Source organism: Fistularia commersonii, chromosome 14 (genome assembly GCF_037954325.1).
Source record: "Fistularia commersonii isolate RoL2024-O1a breed Wild chromosome 14, RoL_Fcom_v1.0, whole genome shotgun sequence".
Taxonomy (NCBI): Eukaryota; Metazoa; Chordata; class Actinopteri; order Syngnathiformes; family Fistulariidae; genus Fistularia; species Fistularia commersonii.
Window position 1 is genome coordinate 15,046,312 of NC_141297.1, and position 18,380 is coordinate 15,064,691.

Below are 18,380 nucleotides of genomic sequence, written 5' to 3' on the forward strand. Positions count from 1 at the left end.
CAGAGCAGAGGACTAAGTGGTAGAAGCTGAATTAGGAGATATGTTGGATGTACTGTTCCCTTAAAGCCACGCGTTTGCGCAATTTTGCACTGCTCCACCATTCTCCGTGCACAACAAAGCTGAACTGCAGAGTACATCTGTAGAGAATAAATCAAACACATTTATTTTATTTACTGTTCAGCTTGGATACGGACAAACGTTTTGTCATATTTCCGAATCAAAGCTTTCGGGTGACTTTCATTTTTCTCATTATCTCCGTCTCTCACCACCTTAATTATCGTCTCCTGTTAAATACTTTCCATGGTGTCACAGCCATCTTTATGGACCATGATGTAGACCAGGGATGGGCAAACTAGGGCCCGTGGGCCACATCCGGCCCACTGGTCTTTTTAATCCGGCCCACCAAAGATCGGTACAGAATTCATACTTGATGTGAATGATTGAATGATTGGATCAATGACTGTGGGAGCTCAAATGGGACATTGTTTCATTTTTGAAACTACTTAAGAATTTTCCTGAGCTAAATGACACAGATCGGGTTTGTGATTTTCAACCGGTGTGCCGCTGCGCACTAGTGTGCTGCGAGAAATTGTTGAGTGTCACGTCTGTGACACGATGACGTAGAGGTCAATGTTAGCGTTACTGACGTGCGACAGTGGCAGTTTGGGATCACAGCAAGACAAGCGAGTGACAGTGAAGGAGATGGACAAAAGAAAAAAGAAAAAACGGTGAGCTCGAGGCAATACTGAAAAAGCTGTCTTTCACTTGGATTCACTTTCACCGGGGATGCAACGCCACCGACTCCACTGTGCTTGGTGTGTGGTGAGAAGCTATCCAATAGCATAGACACCATGGTGCCAAGCAAGCTTAAACGCCATCTCCAAATTAAACACCCTTCCCTTCAAAACAAGCCGATGGACTATTTTGTACGCTTATGTCCAAACAATTGGAAAGAGTAATTTTAAAGGAGAAAAACCACAATGGTAAACAAGAGAGCCCTCAAAATTAGCTGCCTTGTTGGTGAACTGGTAGCTACATCAAAAAATTCCCACACTGTGGCAGAAGCAGCTTGTAAAGCTTGAGCAAGAGCTTTGTGTGTGTCTTTCTACCATTACTGCCATGGTATGCATTGTGTGTTCATCGAAACAGCCCCAGGTTTCACACTGAGTGAGTATAAATGCATTAAAACTATATTATTAACTATATGTATAGTATGTGCTGTGTTAGAGTGTCATTTTGGTTGGTAGTGTGCCCAAGGATTTTGTAAATGTAAAAATGTGCCGCGGCTCAAAAAAGGTTGAAAATAGCCTTTACTGTGAACATACTGACACACATGAATGAGCTGGATGTGAAGCTACAAGGGAAAAACTGGTTTGTCCATGAAATGCGAGCAAACGCCAGAGCCTTCAAAACCAGTCTGGTTTTATTTTCAAAACAAATGTCTGATGAGTCTGATATGTACCATTTACAAATGTTTTTTATTTTTTTATTTTTTTATATGTATTGTATGTTGTGCTGACCCGGCCCGTCGGTCAAATTTTAAAAGTCAATGTGGCCCCTGAGCCAAAAAGTTTGCCCACCCCTAATGTAGACCAAGATGTTATAGACGACATTGTGATCTGTAGTGAGAACATTGGAGCAGATTGAGGACAATCTTGAGAGATGGAGGTATGATCCGGAAAGGAGATGAAGTTAGTTGCTGGAATTTAGAATACATGAGTGGATGAGAGGAACCCAAGCGTAGCGGTGAGGCTTCAGTGAGGTGAGATAAAGAAGGAGGAGGATTTTAAGTACTCGAGGTTACCAGTCCAGAGCAATTGGGAGTGTGGAAAAGAGGTAAAGGAACAGGTTCAAGTGGGTTGGAATAGCTGGAGGAAGGTGTTAGGGGTAATTTGTGATAAAAGAATGAAAGGAAAGGTATACAAGACTGTGGTTAGTCAAGCAATGTTGAATGGTTTAGATACAGTGGCATTGAAGTAAAAACAGGAGGCAAAGCAGGGGGTAGCAGAGATGAGGATGTCTCGTTTCTCTCTGAGTGATAAGGATAGATAGGATTAAGAATGAGTCTATCAGTGGAACTGCACGTTAGATGTTTTGGAGATAACGTCAGAGATAGGTTAGACATATATAGAGAGAGGACAGTGATTAAATTAGTAGAATTGGAACTGCAATGCAGGAGGCATAGAGGAAGACCAAAGAGAAGAGTTATGGATGTAGTGAAAGAGGACATAAAGTTTGACATGTGAGAGATGAGGGTTCACAGAGAATAGGGTCAGATGGAGGAGGTGGTGATCCATGAGGGGAAAAGCCGTAAAGAAAAGAAGATTAAGAAGGCAAGAAACTCAAGTATCTTGGAAACTCCAATTCCAAAACCTGCAACAAGTCCCCGCAACAGCTGCGCTCCACCAGAAAATTAAATAATTATATCCAGAGTCTAACGACTTGTATGTGTAAATGTGAGCATTTATCACTTCCTTCACACATTCGCTAAGTCAGAATGAGAAAAAAAGAATTGAATGTATTTATTTCTTTGAATGCGTGACAGTTGATTTTTCAGTTAAATTAGGTTGCTATGATCTCTAATTTCAGTCAACTGTGTCACCACCCTCTGCAAACCACCTCTGTCTCAGGTGTTTGCTGACCAGGATTTGGATCTCGATTGTATTTATCCTTCTTTTTCTTCCTCTACTCTTTTCAGCTTTTCCCTTCAGGGGTCGCCATCTAATCCTATTCTCTGTATCCTCCTCTCACACCAACAACCTTCATATCCTCTCTCACTACATCCATAAATCTTCTCTTTGGTCTTTCTCTAAACCTCTTGCCTGGCAGCTCAAATTCCAGCATCCGTCTACCAATATATTCACTATCCCTCCTTTGTACATGACCGAACCATCTCAGTCTGCTTTCTTTGACCTTCTCTCCAAAACGTCTGACATGTGCTGTTCCTCTGATAGACTCATTCCTTATCCTATCCATCCTGGTCACTCCCAAAGAGAACCTCAGCATCTTCATCTCTGCGACCTCTACCTCTGCCTCCTGTCTTTTCATTATTCTAACTGTTTCTAGGCATCGCTGATCTCACCACTGTCTTATACACCTTTCCTTTTATTCTGGCTGATAGTCTTCTATCCCATAGTACCCCGACACTTTTCTCCACCCCTTCCAAACTCCTTGAACCCGTCTCTTCACCTCTTTTCCACACTCTCTGCTATGGACTCTTGACCCCAAGTACCTGAAATCCTCCAACTTCTCAATCTCCACTCCTTGTACTCTCAGCGTTCCACCCAGGTTCCTCTCATTCACACACATACATACTGTGTCTTGCTGCAACTAACCTTCATCCCTCTCCTTTCCAGTGCATACCTCCACCTCTCTAGATTTTCATTAGCCTGTTCTCTGTTCTCACTACAGATCACAATGTCATTTGCAAACATAATGGTCTGTGGAGATTCCTGTCTAACCTCATCTGTCAGCCTGTACATCACCACCACAAACAAGATTGGGCTCAGAGCTTCTCAGAGCTTTCTTCCTGTCTTCTCTGGAAAAAAAGGGTTCACTACAGCCATTTCCATCCTTCTTGCAAAGTCAACCACCATCTGTGTTCTATCCTGTATACCAAATCTTCTCATCACTTCTTCATCCCCTCTACTGCCTGCACCAACATGTCCATTGAAGTCTGCTCCAATTACCACGCTCTCATCTCTGGGGATATTTTGCATCACTTCATCTAACTCATTCCAGAACTTCTCCTTCTCCTCAAACTCACATCCCACCTGTGGGGCATAGCCACTAACAAATCTGAGCATCATATCATCAATTTCCAGTTTCAGGATCATAAGCCTATTGGACATACTTTTCACCTCCAGAACTTTCCTGACAAACTCCTCTTTCAAGATAACTCCTACTCCATTTCTCTTACTGTCAGTACCATTATAGCACAACTTAAAGCCTCCTCTTAAACTTCAAGCCTTACTACCTTTCCACCTTCTCTCCTGGACACACAGTCTATCCACTTTCCTTCTCTGCATCATGTCAATCAACTCTCTATCTTTTCTGGTCATAGTCCCAATATTCAAAGTCCCTAGTCTCAGTCCAAGACTATTGCCTTTCCTCATCTTTCTCTGCTTTCAAACATGCCTTCTTCCTCTCCTTCTTTGACCCACAGTAGCCCAGTTTCCATAGGTACTCTCAGGGACACTCTGGCCTGTGCCACCCTGAGGCTGGATTCTCCACTGTATTTATCCACGGTATGTCAATTATTGGTTTAAATAGTGTCTATGTGCTGAGTTGTAGTTGTACTTAGGTCTCTCATCGACAGTTCAATGGGGATTCTATTGAATATGATAGATAAATTACCCTAAATCAACATACTTAAATATAAAATATGTATTTCTATTCCCATAGTTTAACTCCTTGATGATAATATATGTCTGCCAATTCATCCTCAGTCTTGTTTTCAAGTCATGAATATTTGACCAGAACTGGTTGCAAAACATTTGTGTCGTCACAAGCATGTAACTCTGTCTAATAAAAAATAACCTTTTCACAGAGGTCAAAAGAAAATTCACACTCTGGTCCATCAATATAACAGCAGCTTTCTTGAGCCAATCCCAACTCATTCATCACCCCACACTGTGAGGTATCAATATCCGAGAACAACAAGGAAAAGAGAATGCATTTCTGACAAAGAGGTCACTTGTGAAAGTCAAAAGATATATAATCCTTATTAAATAATGAATATCTAATACTCAGTCAATGTGATCGTGAATGAAAGCATCATTTTCATCAAAAGATAGACCACTACTAAGTGTGATTCATGATAATGATTATTTTATTTTACTAATACTTTTAATTCATTGATGGTTAACCTTTGAGATTCCCAGAAGTGTTTTTGAGAATCCACTACAATTCATCTAGCCAGGTTTACATTTCAAGGGTGAACAAAGTTGGCCAGTAACAATCACATTTCATTCCACCACGACAGAGGTGCACTGGCGCATTTAAGTACATTCTCACATGTGTAGGCGAAGTAATTTACATTTAAGAGCCAGATGTTATTCATGAAAGAGTCATGCTACATTTGTTTACGCTCTCTGATGCCTCTGTAAAAAGAATAATAAGAACTGTCTGTGCTCATAATATGTCCAACACCAGGAGAGGAATTATTCTTTTTAATCTATCAAAAGAAATGAATGTTCCAAAAAAGGAAAAAAAAAACATTTTTGATTATTATAAGATTATACAGGATGGATTATTTTAATAAAGATATAACGATACAGATAATAAAGAGGTAAAAAGAGAATAGAATTAAGGTAAGGACAAGGGTAGGATAAGTAAGGATAATGATTTAAGATGGAGAGATATGTATTATTTATACCTGAGGTTGGAACTAAAATAAAACAGATTGGAACTTTAATTAAACAAAACTATCTGAACTAGGAGTTCAACACACTCCTTGTGTTGAAGTGTTCTTGGCACGGCATGTCAACTGCTCATGGTTCATCAATGATGGGAAAATTGCAGAGAATTCATTGCAGAGAACAAATTATTGATCCCCGCAGGGATCAATAAAGTGTAACTTAAATTAATTAGCACAAGGTGTTAGAGGCTGTTGCATAGATGTTCCTCTATCTGTGTGTTCATTTTTTAAATATTTTTCAATTTATTTATTCATTCATTTTTTGTAAAAAAATAAAAGATAAATGTCAAGTGTCTGTTTTGAAAATACAAATCAATGGTAATAATAATAATAATAATAATAATAATAATTGACAATATCCCATATATATGTCAGGAATTTCTGTTGAAATGATCAACAAATTATTTATTTGTTTCTATTATTAAAATTATTTATTATTATAATTTTTTAAGGATTTGTACAGATTTTTTTTCATAAACCATGATAACATTAAATTTCTGGAATCTTCATGGGTTTTTATTCAGGGATAATTTGAAATATGCTGGGAAACAAAGGATATTTTAAATCTTCAAAGAAAACTCATCCATATGGAGCCTGTTCTTGCCAGCACTCATATACAGATTGACATTACCTAACAGGCATTCAAGAAATGTATTAAACAGCCATGTCACCCACATTCATACCGGTTGCAGGTGAATTTATTTTAAAATCTGCTGAAACAAGTGGTGCTATTTCTAGCCATCCACCTATAAAATATTATCCTGTTTATCAGTGATGGTGAAAATCCATCCAGAAAATAAAAAGCCTATTTTTATTTTTTCCCTAAGTTAAGTAATTATCCATCACTGTAAATAATGTAAAACACTGTTCGATTGTACTTTCATGCTGCTTAAAAATTAGATTTGGAGGAATTTGGGATGATTAGAGCATCCTTTTCTCAAGGTAATGACTCATTGCTCATTCTGAGGCTTCACCAAGCTGTAAAATAGGACTGCATCTTGAAAGGGATGAAAAAAGCATAAATCTCACCGCTGGTCAAATGGCAACCGCAGATGTTTGTTTACCACTCTCTCTCCGAATCAGGACACTCTGAGTGGCAACGCTTTGCGTGAATCACAACTCAGAACTATCAGTTATGTTTTGATCTGACATTTTTTGACCAGATTAATTCATATTCAGGCAATATCTGGATTAGATCAACTGTAATTAAATCAAGTTGATGCTTACCCTGAATGGGCAATAAAAATAATGTGTGGCCCACCCCCTGCTCTCCCACTGGCTGTTGGACTTCCTGAAGGGAAGACCGAAGATGGTACACATTAGCAGCAACACATCCAGCACGATTACTGTGGGCATTTGGGCGCCCCAAAGCTGTGTGCTTAGCCCCCATCTGTTCACTCTGCTGACCCATGACTGCACCCCGACACACAATACCAACCTCTTCGTCAAGTACATGGACAACAAAAATGTGGTTAGTCTCATCAACAACGGAGACAAGACCAACTACAGAAGCGAAATGAGCCACCTCTCCGAGTGGTGCGGCGACAAAAATCTCTCTCTGAATATGGAGAAGATGATAGGGATTGTTGTGGATTTCAAGAGAGAGCACCCAACACATGCCTCCGAGCATCAACGGTGCTCTGGTGGAGACGGTAGGAAGCACCAAGTTCCTGGGTATGAAGATGTCAGAGGACCTCTCCTGGTTCATGAACACTGTTTTGATTGTCAAGAAAGCACAACAGCATCTCTTCTTTCTCCACAAGCTTAGAAGAGTTAGAGCCCCCCCCATCATAGTGACTTGTACAGAGGCACCATTGAAAGCATCCTCAGCAGCTGCATCACAGCATGGTACGGCGTCTGTTGTGAGTTGACCGTAAAAGCCTCCAGCGCATAGTGAGAGCAGCTGAGAAGATTTTTGGTGCCCCTTTCTCCTTCCTCCGGGTCATCTACAGGCCCTCCGTATGTCAGGAAGCTCAACTCCCTCCCTGCTTTGCCTCCTTAACCCCCCCAACATCAGACCTTGCACCTTTACTTGTTTTGGAGTGGGCAATAACACAGCTACCTCATCGTAATTTACTGTTGTCTGTGCTTTATAATTTATAAGAAATTATCATTTATAATTTTTGTACTGATTATTTTTGTACTTTCTGAAGTACTTTTGCACTACTTCCATCCTCCGTATGTGTGAAACATATGGCAGAATTGACAATGAAGTTGACTTTGACGAATAAGCTGAGGCAGACAGTGCTATTCTTCTTCTAAGGGAGTTGGACGTGAGCTGGCAGATGTTTGTTGCTGCTGTCCTTTTATAGGCAATATAGGATAAAATAAATAAGATACTTAAACAAAAATAAGGAAGGCTTTTACGATAAAGTAACATAAATTTTCATAGATGAGAGCAGTTACTTTGAATGCAAATAAAAGTAAGACCACAAATGTTTTTCAGTTTTCTAAAAATTATTAGATGGGATAGAGAAAAAAATCAAAATTGATAAGAAAAATTGGCCTTGAGCAAATCATTCTGTCATTTTCTTGTTAACTTTTTGATGACCAACCTTAAAATGGATTAAAGCAACAGAGTTTAAAGTATGCTTAAAACTATAAATTTGCCTCGGCTGCCATGAACCTCACAGCACATCCCTGACACATTGAGAATCATAAAACTCAACCTGCTTTTGACATCTTTTTGAACTGGAATGCATTGTGATGAATAGGGGGTCACGGGATTAAATGAAATTGTATCCCAAAAGTTTCTGTTGCCTTGGCACTGGGGGGATGGTTTGTTTCACGCACCAGAATCAAAATGGACTGGATTGGTGGGTGGGGTTGGGTTGCTATTTGGTGCAAATGGTTTAACATGTGGCAGTTCTGCTTTTGATTGGAAATGCTTGAATTAAAATGAGACTCAATGCGATGCTGGTTTATCTCATTGTATTTTCAATGGACTGAGCTGTTAATCCACTTAGCTGCTCCTTTACTGCAGACTTCATGCCTGAGAATTTTCTCAACCTGGTTATCAGCTTGGCTCATAAAATTTTAGTCCCATAAAAAGGCCTGTTGGGTTAGCCCTAAATCAGTGAGACTTCAACGCAGCATGTGATCACCCTGCACATCAAATACAGCATCATCCTTGAATGTTTTCTGGAAAGCATTCTGCTCACCTTGATCCAAATCGTACTCCTCCATGGTGCTGACAAAATGAGGTCTGGAGTAGAAGTTATGTGGACCCGGCTGCTGGAGGCCCCCAAGGCTAAAGAGGCTACGCTCATTTGAGGCGCAGCAAGAAAAGGCCCGCCTGCTCGGGATACAGGGGAAGCGTGTCCAGCTTTTCATTTCCAGGTCGAAGGCTTCCAGCGCAGTCACTGGCATCTTTCCCTGTCGCCCACCTGAGAGAAGGCAGGGAAACTATCAACAATGATGCACAAACTCCTTTATATCGGTGTTGAACTTCAATAAACCAGCTTAATATGTACCGTATGTAATATCTTAATCTGTAAATACAGTATCTGCAGTTTCAGCACATCCTAAATCTCCTCATCTCACCTGGCCAAGATTTTTTGGTGTCCTTGAGCCATATTGATGGGTGCCGGCAAAGCAACCCTACTTTAGCAGTGTTCATCTTTGACATCACGCCATTAATTGTGCATTTTAATAAATGTGTGGAACACAGATTCTGTGAAATGTATACATCACAGAAGTGTAAGAGGAGGACTGCTGTTTACACACTTGTACAGTTGTGATAAAACAATATTTGGACTGGTTATCGACTGTTTATAACATCTCTAACAATTGATTTGGACGTTGGCGTCTTATATACAAAATCCCCCTTTGCAATAAAATAATTTTAATAAAATGTGGATAATCTTCAGTTTAGTCATGCAATTGTCAAACTATTCATTAAAATGCACTTACTTAGAATTGAACTGCTGGATTAATTTATTTATCCAAAAACAATTGAAGTCACACAACAGAAGGGTTGTTTTTGCTGAATGTTATATTTGATAATGCACAACTTGCTTAAAACATCTCAGCATCTGGACATTAGCACCCACCATCAATGCTGCTAATGTAATGTGACTTTGAGTTTATTTGTGCATTCTGTTGTGCAAATGCAAATGCACTCTTACAATTATTACCATTTGCGCTTGTTTTTTTCCTACTCTAATGCTTTCAAATTCTTTGCCTCTGTCATAAAATTTGCCTGGAAGATAGCTGAATATGACGAAGTTTGCAGACCTGTGCTTGCAGCATATTTAACGCCAAACCAAAAACAGCAAGGTTGTTCTGGGTTGGGGATTCGGGGACGGCGTTTCTTCCTCAGGAGGCCCAAAAGTATACATACATAAATTGTAATTCAACCATGACCAAAAACGTATTGGCAGAAATGCTGAGAGGGTCAGCATGAATAATGCGCACAATGGAGAAAGCCAAGAGGATGGAAGGGAAGTAGGGGCTGGTAGAGGAGAAATTGAAAGAAATGGAAAAGGAAACAAGTACATAGAGGAAAAAAAAGTAAATTGTAGTGGGGTCAGCTGGAGTGGGCAGGATGCAACAAGATTTTTTTACTTGCAAGACAAAGATTCAAACTATTTAGGATGGATTAGAGACAAAGATGGGAGAAAGAAACAGATACAGCGACTGTGTGTAAATGCCCCGAACACAAAAGCACTTGAATAGGAAATAAGTATGCAGTAGATATACAACATTTGGTATAATTATTCAGTTAGCTTACATCTGCACCACAAAATGCTAAAGAGGTTCTTAAAATGAAATATACATAAATTAATGGAGAAATCCATGACTGTGGGATAAGGTGTGGATAGAACATGATGTTTCTCAAGCCATATGATTTGGATTCACGCATATCAAATATTCATTATCTTGTCAAAAAATGATATGTTGATTTAACCCTAATACATTTCACACCCTGTGTGAGTGATATTTGTAATGTTGCGGATTTGCAGGGAGTCATTGGTTTGCCTTTCAGCTAATTATCAGGAGAAAAGATGCTGTTCATTGCAAACAGCATTGACGATCTCGTCATGATTTAGGGATAAAAATGTTTGTTTGTCTTTTTGTTTGGTGATGGAAGGGACAAACCAATATAATAAAATTCCTCTATCCATGTCAGTCATATTCTTGAGTATATGAAATCTCCTGTCAGATTTTTTAACTTATCTGACTGTAGATGTTGTCTTAATTTGGTTTCAGCCTAGCAGTTGTGAGCTGAATCCTCCACGGACTCTGAACACACAGCATGTAGATGTTGATTTACTGCCAAATTAATTCTTCTAGCCGAAATGATATAACTGCTGTTTTGACTGTACATGATATTGCATGGCTGATAAGAAGTTGTGACTTCTATTCCAATACCCTGACTAACTGGCAGTGATTAAGTTATCTGCTGCTGCAGAAAGATAATTAACAATTTGATTTTTATCTTTTATCTGTCTTAGCAGCCTCATAAATGTGATATAACATAAACTTGTATGCAAAATCAAACCCCCCTCTCGCCCAATGAGAGCTGGGATAGGCTCCAGCCCTTGGTGACAGTATAGATAATGGATTAATGATTTTTTTTACTTTTTATAACTTGTTCGTGCAGTAATACCCATACTACTTAAACTTTCAAAGATCTATTTTTTTCATTGCAACTGACTTGCTGATGTCCTATTAATGTGCTTGGTCATTTGTCCTTTAACTGAAATTATGACAAGTGTGAATGTGCTTATACACACTCACACAACAATAGAGAAGAACTGAAAGCAGCAAGACACCTAGTGATTTATATCGCATGCCAGTAAGTGTGCCGTCAACGGGGAGCTAACAAAATTGTAATCAAAGGGGGTTCGAACACACACTGAACCGAAACACATCTCACGGAATGGCACATAGGCAAGGTGAACTTAAAACATCTAGTAAACTTTTCAGTTCAACCTAGGACACGTGAAGATGAGGAGTTTTATTCAAAATGAATGGCAGAATGAATGAGTGCTCTCAGTATATGTTCATTGTGAATGACTAAAACTGAGTGGGTTCATCACTCCATGTATTCCATCTCCATGTATTCTGATGTAAAAAATGTACTTGTGCTGAACTGCCAGCAAAGCTGTTGAAGTAGCGGACATCCTGACACGCAATCCAGTGCTGAAAGAAACAGCATGAGTACTGTGTACCAGTCTGTTTTCAGAGCATTTATCACTGTGTGTGATTGAACACAAAAGGTCTTTGAATTGGTCTAACTCGATTTCCATCCACTGCGTCTTCCATGTATCATTGGCTCAAGCCACAACAAAAGTAGCTGCACTGAATCTATGTCATACTCAAAGCTGCAGTTCCACGCTCCCCTCAGAGATAGCGTAGCTGACAGCAGTGCACTTCAAGGCAGGTCAATACTCTACTGCAGCAGAAAACTCAAAGCCCATCCTCTGCTGCAAGTCAGTGTGAGTCCTGGAATGACACGAACACTGACTGCGGACTGTCGGAGTTTGCTTTTTACGGTCAGGAAAAACTGCAGAGATTTGGACTCTGCTTGTGCTCTTTTTTTCACTGCGGCACTCGAGTAGGAAAAAACTGAGAAATGTAATGATTAACTGCGATGCTTTTGAATGCAATGAATGAATCATCAAAAAGTTTACCTTACATTTTTTTTGGTTTCATTATATCTGGTTTAGAAAGACCAAAAAGTTATAATGACCAAAATATAATTTTCTTCAAGCATTAATCTAACTCTCATTAGTCATGCTTATTCACTGTTATTAAAAGACACGTTTCTCCACTGATGTTTATCATTGGTTATGGCAATAAAAATTGTGTTGATAGAATGATTTTTGATTGATGACATAATTTTGTTTTTTTAATTGGAGTTCAGAGTGTTACCAAAAAGTTCATTCTGAGCCATAAAACTGCAATCATCCAAGGCAGACTTCACATCAACTACAAGATTGTGAAAGTAGGCCATCTGTTGTTGGAGATGTCACAAAAAGTCAAACAAATGGAAATTTCTCTTATTTATAATGTCAAAGACAATGAAGTAGTGACAAGACTGATCACTGCAGCAGCAAGTTATCTCTTTTTTGTTGTGCTTGCTGTTTCCTCACTTATGTCTTCAGGCCTTTTTGAGGTATTAAAGTTGTTCAACCACTTAAAAAAGTATAAATATTAATTTTAGTTTTATCTGTCTCTTGTTTCTCTCTAATATGCTGAGTATGTTTTTGATATTAGAACGAGTGTCCTGAAAGGGACATCGATACAATTAACAGAGGAGTCTAGGAGGAACTCACTGAGTGCAGAAATTTATGGGATACTTGTTCTTTCAGATTAAAACAATATTCCTTTACCTTTTATTAGGTGTCTCTATTCATTAGATGTGAAATTATTTTTTTTGCTGGCTGGTATCTGGATTCCAAGCTTATACATATTGCTCATTTTTTAAATTTCAAAAGAAAAAAATAAATAGCCAATTCATAGCTGAGAATGGGAGCCGGACACAAAAAAACAGTAATTAAATAATCAAAAATAAATAAGGGATCACTGTTGAAAATTTTCTCAGAAAACAAAACAAAAAACAGCATGAAGCAAAAAGTAAAGAAGAATAAAATACAATGATCTGAGCCAGGAAGTAAAATATTCTGAGTGGGGCATTTATTGTTTTTGGTAGTTCACAACTGACATTACTGTCGGTTGTCAAACTGATGAATATATTTCCAGTGCCTCGCTGAATACGCTGCCCACTTACCTGCTGCACAGAGCTCTTTCAACCTCTGCACCTGAGCAGTTTATCAATGTCTCTGGAGAGACAAGCAAGGGACATTATTGATATGGAAATGACCAAAGCCTCTGTTCTCTGGAGGTTACATCTACTTTGTGCTGATTGTTTTGTGGTTTTTGTTGTTTGCGGTAAAATGGATTCACCTCTTTATAAAATTCTGTTGCAATGAGATGAAACGATTGCGGTGAGACGTGATATGGCCCTCTCTCTTTCAAAAGAAACCAAAGACCAAGAACCGCCTCTGACATAATCAGATGAACACACCCCTTACTAACTGAACATCCAACAATTATTCTGGGTGTAACAAACTCCATGTAAGCTGAAAACGAACACCCAGTTGAAATTGTAGGAGAATATATAACAGACTCGACAAACACGACAATCACTAGGGACATTTACAGAAATGACGTTGATTGAAAGCACTTCCTGTGTGACTGTTTCTTTGTTGCTCATCCTTCCCTTTGTTTTTTCAATACATAGAAATGACAGGGTGGCACATCGTGGGCTGTTGATGGGGACTTCAACTGAAGCTAAACAACAGTTTTAGTTCCACAGTTTTGTTGTTCTAATTTTAGGCTAAAATGAAAATGTCATAAGGATCAAATAAACATAGCAGTGTGGTGCAGGAGGTAGGGTGATTGCTGTTAGAAAAAAATATTTCTGGTTCCATTCCCCTGATATGTCGACATGTTCTTGAGCAAGACGCTGCTCCCCTGGTGCTGATGGTTCATCTACGATAGGTTAAATGCAGAGAAGGAATTTCCCCACGTGGTATTAATAAAAATTATAAATAATTTGGATTATGGGCCCAGAATGATTGATGCCCTTACTCAGCACATCCTGGAAGCAGAAGACCAACCTCATCTGGGAAATTTTGAAACCAATTTTACATTGTGGCCAAACACTTCAGTCACCTGCAGTATGTCCACTGACAACAAATGACCCCAATGAAGCAAAGTGACTTCCCCCATTGCTTAGCATCATGAAATGTCATTTTACTGGGTAGATACAACTTATCAGCTTCATAATCCTTACCAGATGCACCAAGACCATTATTGAAACATGGGAAAACAAATCTCCACCTTTGGGATGTGTAACATCATAGCATTTCTGTGTGAAATATAGGTGATAAATGGATGATAATACTGAAGATAGCAGATTTATGGATGCTAAACATCAGAGGCCTTCAAATACCTGCCAAAAGCTGTCATATAGTCTTTGAAAAGTAGGGTACGTGTTCAGCTGCCCACCTCAACTACCCAACACTGCTGGATGCAGAGGAACATTTCATATTTTGGACAATATTGCAGTTACTTAATAGATGAAATGAATATAAGATGATTTAGCAAGATGAAACACCCATACCATTTAGTGTCTGGACCACAAAACATGGAAGATGATGCTTTTGACTTTTGACGTTCACTGCCGAGCAGCTTTCACTGGAATGAATTTGGGAATTGGAAGTTCCTTTCATACGCCTGTGGGCTGATTTATTTATGTTTTCAGCTCCTTGTCAGCTCCATTTGTCCTTCCATCAATGGGTTATCAGTCCACTTGTCTTGTTTTGTCTTTGTCTGGCTCTTTGTCAGGCCCTCTCTTCCCAATCTCACCTGAATTCAGAGAGCATTAGGTTCATTGTTGTTATCTCAACTATTTACTTAACTCCATTCCCCAGTTTTTCAGAGAGGTATCTGATTTTCTTTATCTCTTTTTAACTGGTCTGGATTTGGCTCGGTAGGCCACTTGAGAGCATTTTTTTTTTTTCTTGGGGAAATATAGCAGGTCTCAGGATTATTGCATTGCTTGGTGATGATTTGAGCATTTTATTTTAGTATAGCCTAAGGAGCTTTCTATGGTATGCTGTCAAACACTGTTTTTTTCCCTGTATTGCTGGAATTAATGTATAAAATTCCAAATGATTATAACCAAACCCCCTCATAGTTCATCACTAAAGAGCTCAACTTTGTTTTCCCACCCTCCAGCCAAAGATACCACCAAATCCTTGCCGCTCTGTGCAACTAGAGGGAAATTGGCTCGCAAAACTAATGGCTTCCGTGTTGATAATTTAAACAGTAAATGCATACTTTTTCCCCCCTGAATCTCCTCTCTGTCTGCAAGGAATGACTCCACTCTTATTCACTGGCAACTTCTCCAAATCAAAATGCCAACAGAATCTACAAACTGAAGAATAAGGTGACATCTTAGAGACTGAACGATGAAAAGAGAGACCCCCCACAGCTGCTGGGATTGAGCGGTATGTTCTCAACTGTGTCCTGCTGTGCTGAAGGAGCACATTTTATAACACTACTTTTCAGTTCATATCAACTGAAGTAATATTGATATTTTTACTCTTTTTTTTTACTGTTTTACACATCTAATACACAGTGCTGGATAAAAATGATAACAGTTTAAAAAAATTGATCTGCTTTGGTTAATGATGAAACATTAAGAAACAGCTTTTTTGTTTTCTATTTAAGTGAACGATTATTTGTCAACAAAGGCAGCAAACTTGAAAAACAAAATATTCTAAATCAATTTGTCTAAAGTATGAACTTTGACAAAGTGAATGAACATTAGAGATGGAAGAAAAAAGTATAACAATTACATTATTTGAACAAGTCTGAGGAAATCCTATTCCTACCCATCATGTAGATTTTGTTTCCTTTCACGAAGGGCGTGGCTCCATAGCGTGGCGTCGGCATGGAAGCCAGTGGCTGCCATTGATCCCTCTCTGCCTCGTAGACCCTCACCAGAGCCTGCGGTGTGATATCAACTCCCATTCCCCCCAATGCGTACACCTTTCCATCTGCAGACAAAAACACAGTGATATGAGTGAAGCACTTCTGACAAAAAAAAAAACAAAACTAAAAACTGTCTTGCAATAAGATGTTGAATAGATGTGGTTACTCGGTCAAGCATCAATAGACTAAATTTCTGGGTTGCATGTTTACCTTTCTATTCTGACTCATGGCTCACAATCAGTTTTTGTTTTTTTGTTTTTTTTTTGTGAATCATACACACAAACATTACACATTCACCAGTCTATATAAACCCTATAACAGCACTAGCAAAATTATCTGAGCTACTTGAATCAATGAATTGTGACCTCAGCCGTGAATACAATATGATGTTACCTCATTATCAGAAGCGATACCAGCACTATTCATTGAAGTTGAAAAGTGCAGTGGCAGAGTTACAAGACAGAATCCCTCCATAGAGGATGGAGAGTGTGTTTCAGTCATTGATGCAGGTAGAGCAAACACGGGTGCGTAGCTTAACAAGAGCAGGAAAGGATTCATTACAGATGAGATATTTGTTTGGTGGATTAGGAACTTGGCTCCATCGGCACTTACATATCAAGGCATGATCAAGAGAAACAGAATGTTATATGGATATAAAGGGTTGGAGTTTATGTTTTCAACCATAAATATAAAGATCAGTGTTTTAGATAATACACACTGCGCTGATATTCACTAAAAGAGGGAAATCTGTTAGTTTTATTAGCCCAAAAACAGTCAGTAATCTAGTACTTTGGAAAAATGGAAGGACTTGCAAGTACAGTACTCAACCTGATCTGAACTGATGTCAGACTGCTCTCGCTAACGGTAAACACAGGAGGAATTAATATTTCATGAATGCAGTGGTTCTGAAAATATCTTAAGTAATTGCAGACTGTGCACTCAAACTTCCTGGTGCTTTTGGATCTCTGTCTATAACGTGTATCTGTTAACTGTCTCATCAATCACATCACGTCAATAAATCTAAATATTCATGTGCGAGAAACTAAATGACCGCCAAATGCCTTCTAACAAGAAGCACACAAACATCACACACTACAGCAGCGTCATTAGAAGTTACAGAGAAGTGGTGGATGAAGGAAAACCGCTGATCGCGCAGGTCCTGGAAGTCTGGCAGAATAATGCAGAGGGAGGGAGAGAAACGATTCGCATGGAGAGAAAAAAGCGAGGGAAGAAAAGACGAAGAGATAACAGCGGGTACAGATTAGCGGCCCATTACCACTCTCAAAGTTGTGACAACTTAAACCTAGGGAGAGACGCTGCGAGGAAGAGGAAGGGAGCAAGGGAGGGAAGGAGAGTGTGAGCGACTCAATCACCTCAGCAGATGACAGACCCACAGAGCTGGGACTTAAACTGTGAAGAATGATAATAAATCTGTCGCTCAGAAGAAAAAGCCGCACAAGCATGATCAAGCAAGTTCAGCCGTTGTGACTGACAAATCCTATTTTACTATTGTACACGAAATAAATGACTCAGCAAGGAAGGTTTTGAAGCAGAAAATGTAAATCTGTTGTTTTTTTTTTTTTCTTTTCTTTTCTTTGCCGCAGTATTTCAGACCAGGGGGCAGACCGGGTTAAGGGTAAATGGTCTGCGCTTATATAGAGCTTTCACACAGTTTCACTGTTTCACACTGAACCGCGGTCGCCCAAAGCTAGAGACCAACTAAGACCAAGCATAGTGAAAAAAAATATTGTTTCTTGACAAGGACAAAGATTAATGAAGTCATCATCACCCTGGTGATGATGGCAATTGCTGTACCATCTTTAAAAACGAGGCAGTTTTGCTAAACAGAAAAATGACCTTGTATTTGATTGAATCAAATGCTGTAGGAAATCATGCTGACAAGTTGTCTTTTTTTATTTTGTCAATTAACAGTAACCATTACTCAAACACTGAACATAAGCAAAGAACCACACAAGTCAAATTAAGGTGTTTTGGTTGAAAAAGCTTCAAGGCTTTATAAGTCTTCATCTGGCCATCCCTCTTTTGAGGTAACTGAAACTCTAAGAAGCCAAAAAAACAACAGGCTTGACTTGGACAGGGAACAGATGCTGGCTGGCTGACACCCGGGGACAAGATGAACTAGCAGCACTACAGCGCACACACACACACACACACATACACACACACAAAATGGAAAAATGGAAACGAAAATGGAAACAGTTGGAGACAATCAAGACACATGGGGAAGGGCAAGTCACCTGAAAGGAAAAGAGGGGTGAATTTCAATAAATGAGATAGACTTTATTGATCCCACACCGGAAAATTAAATTGTCACAGCAGCAATACAAATTGTGCAAATAGTAGTATAAAAAAATATTTAAAAAAAAAAAAAAAATGGACAGCCATGAAACTGACAAACTAACATAACTAAAATTAAATTAACATTGTT

The 18,380-nt window shown here is 39.1% G+C and overlaps 1 protein-coding gene across 2 annotated transcripts in view; it reads right to left on the reverse strand.

Moving 5' to 3' along the window:
• The window catches only part of klhdc8b (kelch domain containing 8B), a 186,133-nt gene that overhangs the window by 50,513 nt on the left and 117,240 nt on the right, over window positions 1-18,380 (reverse strand). For both annotated transcript variants that reach the window (XM_086159355.1, XM_086159354.1), the window contains 2 exons: window positions 15,832-15,996; window positions 8,581-8,805 (listed from right to left, as the gene is read on the reverse strand). In XM_086159355.1, coding sequence (XP_086015481.1) covers window positions 8,581-8,805; window positions 15,832-15,996 — 390 coding nt within the window. The remainder of the gene's footprint in view (window positions 1-8,580; window positions 8,806-15,831; window positions 15,997-18,380) is intronic.